Consider the following 12,001-nt stretch of genomic DNA (forward strand, 5'->3'; position numbering starts at 1 on the left):
GGTGACATGCTGCTGGCCTCTGCTGCACAACAGTGAGTAAACAAACAGCATATGACTGGGGACGACCGGTAAGCTTCATAATGAAACATTGTGACAGTTGAAGTGAACAACTTGATCTTCCTCATCTCCTAATGTATTGCACAAGTGGACTGTGGTATTTACTTTAAAAGTAAATACAAAAATATTCAAATGTTTTAAAATAAACTTCAAATAAATAGTTACGATGGATTTTTTTTTTTACATCCCGTGGCTTTTTCCAAATACACCGGTATACGGTACACTGCCCGAGCCTATTTGACACCTGAAAGTGCACCTCAATAGGCTAAAGAGGATCCTCTTTCCATTGGCTCGGTGCAGCAACCTCTTCCCTTGGTGCCTTGCCTACGTGAACACTGTGACAGATGCGGATCAGTCGTGGGCGCGGTATGGCTGTTCAGAATGGACACCTGATGTGGTCCAACTCCTCCCCTGAAACAGACGCTGACCCCCAACAAGCCAGCTGACGGCATCTCTATGTCCTGTCCTCTGTACTCAGGTAACACACACACAACAGAAGGACTTCGTCAACCTTCTAGAAGTTTTACACCTAATGCTATTGGATGGTCTGTGTAGCTGTAGACGCAGGACATACAGAGATGGTGGAGTTGCTGGTTCGGGAAAGGGGAGAGTCAACGGAACATACACAAGACACTGTGGCTTCAAGAGATCCTGCCTTCCATCAGGCTGCTCTTAAGGTAAACAGACATACACACACCACACACATACAGAACAGATATGGTTCTACATTCGACCTGTTGTGAATCAGAGATGCAGTATATCCTCAAACACAGGGGCATACCCAGATCAGAGCAGCCGAGCCGGGAGCCTCTCCAGTCCAGAGCAGCCGAGCGGGAGCCTCTCAGACCAGAGCAGCCGAGCGGTAGCCTCTCAGACCAGAGCAGCCGAGCGGGAGCCTCTCCAGACCAGAGCAGCCGAGCGGAAGCCTCTCCAGACCAGAGCAGCCGAGCGGGAGCCTCTCAGACCAGAGCAGCCGAGCGGGAGCCTCTCCAGACCAGAGCAGCCGAGCGGTAGCCTCTCCAGACCAGAGCAACCGGACTCTCCAGACCAGAGCAGCCGAGCGGAGCCTCTCCAGACCAGAGCAGCCGAGCGGAGCCTCTCCAGACCAGAGCAGCCGAGCGGGAGCCTCTCCAGACCAGAGCAGACCTCTCCCAGAGCAGCCGGAGCCTCTCCAGACCAGAGCAGCCGAGCGGGAGCCTCTCCAGACCAGAGCAGCCGAGCGGGAGCCTCTCCAGACTCAGAGCGGGAGCCTCTCAGACCAGAGCAGCCGAATGGGAGCATTCTCACTGGAGAGGAGTTATGTGGACTGTTGTGTGAGGGCCTCAGTCAGTTGTTCTACACCTCCTACTGGCTCTCCCTGCTACTTTCAGGCAGGACTGTAACCCTCCCCTACAGCTGCATCCAGCATCTAACATGGAAAAACATTTACTTGCTTATGGAATCCATTGTGCCTTTTTTCCTTTACTTGTGAGACTTTTGGTGGCAATGGAGGCCACTCCTGGATTTACAGCTGCAGACAGGCCCTTTGAAGGCTTGGTTAGAGGGGGCAGTAGCACTGTGAAGGCTTTGTTGGAGGCATAGGGGTAGCCACGTGAAGGCTAATTGCAAGGGCAGCTGTAGCCCTGTGAAGGCTAGGCTGGAGGTGCAGGGGTAGCGCTGTGAAGGCTAGGTCGGAGGGGGCAGGGTAGCCCTGTGAAGGCTAGGTTGGAGGGCAGGGGTAGCCTGTGAAGGTTAGGTTGGAGGGGCAGGCTAAGTAACACACAATAACATTTACACATTACATTTTTGTCATTCAGCAGATGCTATTTAGAGTGACATATTTTAATTTCAAAGTGTGTGTGTGTGTGTCCTCTCTCTATCTCTATCTAGAGTGTGTGGCCTCTCTCATCTCTGCAGGCTGTGCGGGTCAGGTAAGAGTTGGGTTCAGTGGTTCTGATGCTCACACAGAGGGGCGGTTTAGACAGGCATGACCATAAACGATATAGTTGATGCACACTTTTTTTGTTACTCCCATTGGAAAAAGTATTGTCTCATCTGAAATTTTCAGACACATAATCTTAATTAATTTGGCCTAAGGCACTTTTCTGTTGATATTATGTAAATGCATTGGCTCTTGTTTGTGTGGTCAGATGTTACTGAACATGTTTATACATGTTTGTATTATTGCCTGTATTGTTTTGCATTTGATGCTTGCTAATAAAAAATAGTATTGGTCTGTTTTCAGACACCTTTCCTAGTTCCCTTTCCTTCACCGCCAGTAGATGGAGATAGTATCCTATTGATTTTAGTGAGGCCATCTGCTGGGGAGCCGAGGCTGGATGCATCTCCCGCCAACCGACGACCATGGCCTCTGAGGCAGCAGCCGCGGATGATGCTGCAACGACAGGAGGACCGCCCGAATGCACCGAGATGGAGGAGCAGGTATGCGACGTTTGTAAGCCGGCAAAGATGGATACATGGGGTCATTATTTAGTGAGGTGTTTTATGGAAGATCTGACAATGCAATACGGCTAACGCTGATATGTATATGCTGAAATAACTCCATAGACAATTAGCATTTCAGAAAAAAGCACCATAGGCCCAGTACACAGGGACATCCTTAGGATGTGGGAAAAGATAGTGATGGAATAAAAGGAGACGCGTGTTTGAATTCCGTTCCTGTGGGCATAAAAATGGAATGTCTGGTGCAGAGTGGAAGTGCCCTGCGGCGTTTGTAAAAGAAGCATTGATTTGAAATGACATGAAAACCTAGCAGCTGTCTATACCGGCATGTAGCCAACCGATGTATAAAAATAGCCAGGCACCAACACGCATCACAGGTCATGCATGCATAACGCTTTCGCTGCCGAATTCATGGTCAATTGTAGAATAACTGCGCTAGTTGTGCGAACCGACAGAGTCCGACATGCTCCGTTTTGGACGTGCTGTGAAGCGGAAGTTGGCCGACTCTGTAAGGTAGTTTTTGTCTACAAGATGACTGGAGAGCGAAAGCCTGTTCTATATTCTGTATCGGATTGTGATGATAGCAGACAGGCTAAATTAGCTTTGGATAAATGCTGCTGATTCACGAAAGAGCGAACCGGCACCAGTTGGAATGTTATTGCGCCTATAAATGAATTTGCTGTTAGTTACAACAGAATATATGACTGCTCCGTTTATTACGATGGAGTCCCGCGGCCATATATAGGCTACCTAAACTGAAGAAAATCATAGGAAGGTGTCGTGGTAGGAGTGTCGTGGTTTGTTTTTTCTAGTTTATAATTTGTCTCGCTAATTCTCTTGTTAATGTAATTTAGTAGTAGAATAACAGGTGCATGTATTCCAGGGAGAGACTTCTCCCTTCTCGAAACCCAACCTGCTCTACCACGTTGCAATATAACCTACCTACACCGTTGGCCAGCAGACACACACAGACTACAGTACAGGTGGCTACATTGTTGCTCTTCATCCCCAGTAGGCTACTAAACGTCTCCTTGGGGAGAAGGACTATTTCAGGTGAGTCCCTGTCACAATGTTGGACAAGCTGTTATTCCTAGTTGGCTAAATTAAGCATTCAGCGTGTGTTTTCGTGTTTTTATATAGTTTGTGATTGTCCCTCTTTCAAAGATTAGGTAGGTTAAACGTATAGTACAGTATCAGTGGGTATCTGATATAATAACGTCAAATCGGTGTGACACTCGTCGTTAGCATCAAATGTAGCCTACCTGGCTTCCAATTTATTTTCTTAATTTGAAGTAATCTGGTGAACACAGTAGTTTACTTCAACATCTTGTTGGATGGCTCAAATTACTTTTTACAATTTTCTTCTTCTTTAAACTTGAACTGGACTCTTTAATCTGTTAATATCAAGTATTTCAGATCATTTGCGGTCTGCAATTTGATTAATAAAAATGTTGAACTTCGAGCAGAAAGAATAGAACCATGGACAAATTCCCTTACAGTGAATGAATACGTCTGTCTGTGTAGATGGGCTTTATAATGTCTCACTTATCAATATCCTATATTACAACGTTATTACAGCACAACAATGTCCTGGCTATTACTATTATAACAATAGTACCGGTCTGTACATATGCTGCCATGTGGAATTGTGTCAAAGAAGGTGACCTTGATCGAATGAGTCAGATTACGGAGTGGTTTCCCTCTAATCTCGTCACAGTGGAATGAAAGATGTTGGATTATGTGAGGAGAGAACGGGGAAGCCAACACAGAGAAGGGAGACAAACAAGGGAAGCCAACACAGAGAGGGGAGACAAACAAGGGAAGCCAACACAGAGAAGGAGACAAACAAAGGGGCCAACACAGAGTAAGGGAGACAAACAGGGAAGCCAACACAGAGAAAGGAGACAAACAGGGAAGCCAACACAGAGAAAGGGAGACAAACAAGGAAGCCAACACAGAGAAAGGGAGACAAACAAGGAAGCCGACACAGAAAAGGGAGACAAACAGGGGAAGCCAACACAGAGAAAGGAGACAAACAGGGGAAGCCAACACAGAGAAAGGGAGACAAACAAGGGAAGCCAACACAGAGAAAGGGAGACAAACAGGGAAGCTAACACAGTTAAAGGGAGACAAACAAGGAACCCAGGGAAAGGAGGCAGGGATTAAAGATGATTTTGAACCAGGGTGCGTCCCAAATGGTACCCTATTCCCTATATAGACCACTATATCCCTATGGGCCTTGGTGAAAAGTTGTGCGCTACGTAGGAATAGGATGCCAGTCTGGGTTGCTCTACGACCTAGATTCAATGCAAGCCACCACCAGACCTGGGTTCATATTCTGTTTTGAACTCTCTCAAATACTTTGATCGTTTGCTTTAGCCTGCCTGGAGTGCCAGATGGGCAGGGTTTACAGTTGTGGGACTATTCTATTGGTCCCATTAAACTAGGCAAGATCAATCAAGCACAGAGAAAGCATTTGAAATTATTTTCAAATAATATTTCAACACAGGTCTGCTACAGGACACAGACACAGATTCATGGCAGCTAGTTGCTGAAGATGTCATTTAGTTCACTTTCTGTTGTCCGTAATGAGCAAGTCCTTAGTTGGTCTGCATCCCAAATGACAACCTATTTTCCATATTTTGACCAGGGTCCTATATGGGCTTTGGCCAAAGATAGTGCACTACTTTTGACTAGGGTCCTATATGGGCTCTGGCCAAGATAGTGCACTACTTTTGACCAGGGTCCTATATGGGCTCTGGCCAAAGATAGTGCACTACGTCTGGAATGTGGTGGTGCCCTTTGTAACGCAGCCTGGTGTGTTTTCCCTGTATGTACTACTGCGTCTGTTTCTGCAACGAGACCCTTAATGCCATAGGTGGTAGTACACTTGCCCGTAACCATAGTCCGGTTCACGTCCTGCCCGGCTGTTCTCCCTCAATTGCTACTTGGGCTGCAACATTCGGGTAACTTTCCCCAAATTCCCAGGTTTTCCTGAAACCCTGGTTGGAGGATTCGGGTTTCCTACCTATTCCTTCCTGATTCCATGAATCTTCTAACTGGGGTTTCCGGGAAAACTTGGGAATTTTGGGAAAGAAACCTATTCACAACACTGGGCCATAATGCTGTGAAGGGGGTGATGGATTTTTACATTTGTTTTTCGTCTTCCAGTTGGCGGAGGGAAGGATGAAGGCAGACGAGAAGCTCCTCCCCCTCCCGGGGCTGGGGGTTCGGCGATCCCGGTGTCGGGGAAGTGTGTCGGTCGTGCAGTGAACTCAAAGTCCTGGAGTAACCTCAACTTGACCGTACCACAGGGACAGATGTGAGTAAACCTTACCCAGTCCTAACGCTAACCTTACACCATGACACTGACCTCAGTAGTGCGTACTGCCCTGTGGGGTATTCAATCAGAAAAGGTTGTCCTGAGTGTCAGGATAAGTCAAAACACCACTTCACCCCGCAGTAAGACAGAGCATGTTAATACCGCTAAAAGTTATGGACTTACATGGTATTAATATGCAATGGACTTACATGTTATTAATATGTAATGTTCTTACATGTTATTAATATGTAATGGACTTACATGGTATTAATATGTACTGGTCTTACATGTTATTAATATGTAATGGTCTTTCATGTTATGTCAGTTATGTGAGTTATGCTTAAGAGTCAGACCATACTGAGTTATACAGATTACATACTGTACTATCATACTGGCGTATCATACTATACTGTCATACTATACTATCATAATATGATATACTATGATATACTTTCATACTATACTATTATATCATACGATACTATCATACTATACTATCATATCATCTCATACTATACTATCATACTGTACTATCATACTATACTGTCATATCATACTATACTGTCATACTATACTGTCATTTCATACTATACTGTCATACTATACTGTCATACTATACTGTCATATCATACTATAATGTCATATCATACTATAATGTCATATCATACTATAATGTCATATCATACTATACTATCATACTGTACTATCATACTGGCATATCATACTATACTGTCATACTATACTGGCATATCATACTATCATAATATGATATACTATGATATACTATCATACTATACTATTATATCATACGATCATACTACTATCATATCATCTCATACTATACTATCATACTGTACTATCATACTATACTGTCATATCATACTATACTATCATACTGTACTGTCATATCTATACTGTCATACTATACTGTCATACTATACTGTCATACTATACTGTCATATACTATACTGTCATATCATACTATACTGTCATATATACTGTCTGTATATCATACTATACTGTCATATCATACTATACTGTCATACTATACTGTCATACTATATACTGTCATATATACTGTCATACTATACTGTCATACTATACTGTCATATCATACTATACTGTCATATCATACTATACTATCATACTATCATACTATATCATACTATACTGTCATATCATACTGTCATACTATACTGTCATATCATACTATACTGTCATACTATACTGTCATACTATACTGTCATATCATACTATACTGTCATATCATACTATACTGTCTGTCATATCATACTATACTGTCATATCATAACTATACTGTCATATCATACTATACTGTCATACTATACTATACTATACTGTCATACTATACTGTCATATCATACTATACTGTCATATCATACTATACTATCATACTATACTGTCATATCATACTATACTGTATATCATACTATACTGTCATATCATACTATACTATCATACTATACTGTCATATCATACTATATGTCATATCATACTATATGTCATATATACTATACATATATTATCATATCATACTATACTATCATACTATACTGTCATATCATATACTGTCATATCATACTATACTGTCATATCATACTATACTGTCATATCATACTATAATGTCATATCATACTATAATGTCATATCATACTGTACTATCATACTGGCATATCATACTATACTGTCATACTATACTGTCATACTATACTGGCATATCATACTATCATAATATGATATACTATGATATACTATCATACTATACTATCATACTATTCTATCATATACTATACTATCATATCATACTATACTGTCATACTATACTATCATATCATACTATACTGTCATACTATACTATACTGTCATACTATAATCATAAACAGGAAATCATACTATTCTAATATCATACTATACTATCATACGAGGACTATCATACTATTCTATCATATCATACTATACTATCATACTGTACTATCATATCATACTGTACTATCATATCATACTATACTATCAGACTATCATATCATACTATCGCTATACTATCATACTATGATATACATCATACCTATCATATCAAACTATACTATGATACTATACTATCGTATCATACTATCATACTATGATATACTATCATACTATACTATCATATCATACTATACTGTCATACTATACTATAATACTATGATATAATATCATACTATATTATCATATCATACTATACTATCATACTATACTGTTATGCTGGTGAATGAGGACCCAAAAGCGACTTAACGAAAACAGAGTCTTTATTCCAGTATATGACAAAAGTAATAATCCTGGATATAACAAGGAGAAAACAAAACAGGAAAAACTTAAATCCACTCGTAGTTGCGAGGACCGACTGGAGACTCGACCATAGACTGCAGGTTGCTTAGGGAAGGCACCGACCGTCGCAGACTAAGACACCTGCTCATACGCAGCATCTGAAGAAGATAAAACACGACAGGGCGAGACCAGGACACAGAACAGCGAACATCATACAAGGATCCGACAAGGACAGAAGCGGAAAACAAGGGGAGAAATAGGGGCTCTAATCAGAGGGCAAAATAGGGGACAGGTGTGAAAAGACTAAATGATAGTTAGGAGAATGAGGAACAGCTGGGAGCAGAACGGAACTAGAGAGAAGAGAGAGAGGGAGGGGGAGAGAGAGGGATAGAAAGAGGGAATACCTATAAGACCAGCAGGGGAAAACGAACAGAAGGGAAACACAAGGACAAGACAATATATGACAAAACATGACACTATACTATTGTATCATACTATACTATCATACTCTACTATCATACTATACTATAATACTATGATATACTATCATACTATACTATCATATCATACTATACTATCATACTATATTATCGTATCATACTATACTATCATACTATACTATAATACTATGATATACTATCATACTATACTATCATATCATACTATACTATCATACTATACTATCATATCATACTATACTATCATACTATATTATCATATCATACTATACTATCATACTATACTATAATACTATGATATACTATCATACTATACTATCATACTATACTATCATACTATACTATAATACTATGATATACTATCATACTATACTATCATATCATACTATACTATCATACTATACTATCATATCAAACTACTATCATACTATACTATCATACTGTAGTAATATGTATGATTTACTGCAAATGTTCTTCCTGTTATCTTACAGCTACGGCCTGCTGGGTCCGAGCGGGTGTGGGAAGACCACACTGTTGAAATGCATTGTGGGAACCCTGAAGATCTCCCGAGGGCACATCAGCGTGTTGGGGAAGCCGCCCGCATTTCCTGGTCACCAGGTCCCTGGGAGGATGGTGGGGTACATGCCACAGGTACACTGTTAACTTATAGGTACACAACATACCACAGGTAAATAGATTCATAGATGACACAATCTCTATCGCACTCCACACTGCACTTTCCCTCCTGGACAAGAGGAACACCTATGTGAGAATGCTGTTCATAGACTACAGCTCTGTGTTCAACACCATAGAGCCCTCCAAGCTCATCACTAAGCTCAGGACCCTGGGACTGAACACCTCCCTGTGCAACTGAATCCTGGACTTCTTGACGGGCTGCCCCCAGATGGTGAGGGTAGGTAACAACACCTCCGCCACACTGATCCTCAACACGGGGGCCCCTCAGGGTTGCGTGCTTAGTCCCCTCCTGTACTTCCAGTTCACCCACAACTGTGTGGCCGCGCACGACTCCAACACCATCATTAAGTTTGCTGACGACACAATGGTGGTTGGCCTGATCACAGACGACAAATGAGCTGATAATGGACTACAGGAAATGGAGTGCCGAGCACGCCCCCATCATCGAGAGCTTCAATTTCCTTGGTGTCCACGTCACTAAGTAATAATTATGGTCCACACACACCAACACAGTCATGAAGAAGGCACGACAACTCCTCTCTCCCCTCAGGAGGCTAATAATATTTAGCATGGGCCCTTAGATCCTCAAAAAGTTCTACAGCTGCACCATTGAGAGCATCTTGACTTGTTGCATCACTGCTTGGTATGGCAACGGCTTGGCATCCGACCTCAAGGCACTACAGAGGGTAGTGCATACAGTCCCAGTACTTCACAGGGGCAGAGCTCCCTGCCATCCAGGACCTCAATACCAGGCGGTGTCAGAAGAAGACCCTAAATATTGTAAAAGACTCCAGCCACCCATGCCATAGACTGTTCTCTCTGCTACCGCAAGGCAAGTGTTGCCGATGCACCAAGTCTAGAACCAACAGGACCCTGAACAGCTGCTACACCAAAGCCATACGACTGTTGTTAGTTAAATAGTTTACCAATTGCTACCCGGACAATCTGCATTGACCCTTTTTTCACTAACTATTTTGACTCGTCACGTACGCTGCTGCTACTGTTTATTATCTATCCTGTTGCCTAGTCCCTTTACCCCTACCTATATATCTACCTCAATTACCTGTTGCCTAGTCCCTTTACCCCTACCTATATATCTACCTCAATTACCTGTTGCCTAGTCCCTTTACCCCTACCTATATATCTACCTCAATTACCTGTTGCCTAGTCCCTTTACCCCTACCTATATATCTACCTCAATTACCTGTTGCCTAGTCCCTTTACCCCTACCTATATATCTACCTCAATTACCTGTTGCCTAGTCCCTTTACCCCTACCTATATATCTACCTCAATTACCTGTTGCCTAGTCCCTTTACCCCTACCTATATATCTACCTAATTACCTGTTGCCTAGTCCCTTTACCCCTACCTAATTACCAATTACCTTTGCCTAGTCCCTTTACCCCTACCTATCTACCTCAATTTACCTGTTGCCTAGTCCTTACCCCTACAATTACCTGTTGCCTAGTCCCTTTACCCCTACCTATATATCTACCTCAATTACCTGTTGCCTAGTCCCTTTACCCCTACCTATATATCTACCCAATTACCCAATTACCTGTTGCCTAGTCCCTTTACCCCTACCTATATATCTACCTCAATTACCTGTTGCCTAGTCCCTTTACCCCTACCTATATATCTACCTCAATTACCTGTTGCCTAGTCCCTTTACCCCTACCTATATATCTACCTCAATTACCTGTTGCCTAGTCCCTTTACCCCTACCTATATATCTACCTCAATTACCTGTTGCCTAGTCCCTTTACCCCTACCTATATATCTACCTCAATTACCTGTTGCCTAGTCCCTTTACCCCTTATATATCTACCCAATTACCTGTTGCTATACCTGTTGCCCTACCTACCTATATATCTACCTCAATTACCTGTTGCCTAGTCCCTTTACCCCTACCTATATATCTACCTCAATTACCTGTTGCCTAGTCCCTTTACCCCTACCTATATATCTACCTCAATTACCTGTTGCCTAGTCCCTTTACCCCTACCTATATATCTACCTCAATTACCTGTTGCCTAGTCCCTACCTATATATCTACCTCAATTACCTGTTGCCTAGTCCCTTTACCCCTATATATATCTACCTCAATTACCTGTTGCCTAGTCCCTTTACCCTATATATCTACCTAATTACCTGTTGCCTATCTACCTCAATATCTACCTGTTGCCTAGTCCCTTTACCCCTACCTATATATCTACCTCAATTACCTGTTGCCTAGTCCCTTTACCCCTACCTACCTATATATCTACCTCAATTACCTGTTGCCTAGTCCCTTTACCCCTACCTATATATCTACCTCAATTACCTGTTGCCTAGTCCCTTTACCCCTACCTATATATCTACCTCAATTACCTGTTGCCTAGTCCCTTTACCCCTACCTATATATCTACCTCAATTACCTGTTGCCTAGTCCCTTTACCCCTACCTATATATCTACCTCAATTACCTGTTGCCTAGTCCCTTTACCCCTACCTATATATCTACCTCAATTACCTGTTGCCTGTTGCCTAGTCCCTTTACCCCTACCTATATATCTACCTCAATTACCTGTTGCCTAGTCCCTTTACCCCTACCTATATATCTACCTCAATTACCTGTTGCCTAGTCCCTTTACCCATACCTATATCTACCTCAATTACCTGTTGCCTAGTCCCTTTACCCCTACCTATATATCTACCTCAA

General features: G+C 42.2%; 1 protein-coding gene across 1 annotated transcript in view; it reads left to right on the forward strand.

The window, feature by feature from the left end:
• Positions 1 to 477: 477 nt before the first annotated feature.
• Positions 478 to 12,001, forward strand: part of LOC124028349 (ABC transporter G family member 23-like) — a gene marked incomplete at its 5' end in the record, with an annotated part of 38,692 nt that continues 27,168 nt past the window's right edge. Inside the window, 6 exons of the mRNA XM_046340453.1 lie at positions 478 to 535; positions 831 to 1,435; positions 1,954 to 1,967; positions 2,346 to 2,491; positions 5,671 to 5,821; positions 9,096 to 9,255. Coding sequence (XP_046196409.1) covers positions 478 to 535; positions 831 to 1,435; positions 1,954 to 1,967; positions 2,346 to 2,491; positions 5,671 to 5,821; positions 9,096 to 9,255 — 1,134 coding nt within the window. The remainder of the gene's footprint in view (positions 536 to 830; positions 1,436 to 1,953; positions 1,968 to 2,345; positions 2,492 to 5,670; positions 5,822 to 9,095; positions 9,256 to 12,001) is intronic.

The sequence above is a fragment of the Oncorhynchus gorbuscha genome, unplaced genomic scaffold (assembly GCF_021184085.1).
Source record: "Oncorhynchus gorbuscha isolate QuinsamMale2020 ecotype Even-year unplaced genomic scaffold, OgorEven_v1.0 Un_scaffold_4071, whole genome shotgun sequence".
In the NCBI taxonomy this organism is placed as follows: domain Eukaryota; kingdom Metazoa; phylum Chordata; class Actinopteri; order Salmoniformes; family Salmonidae; genus Oncorhynchus; species Oncorhynchus gorbuscha.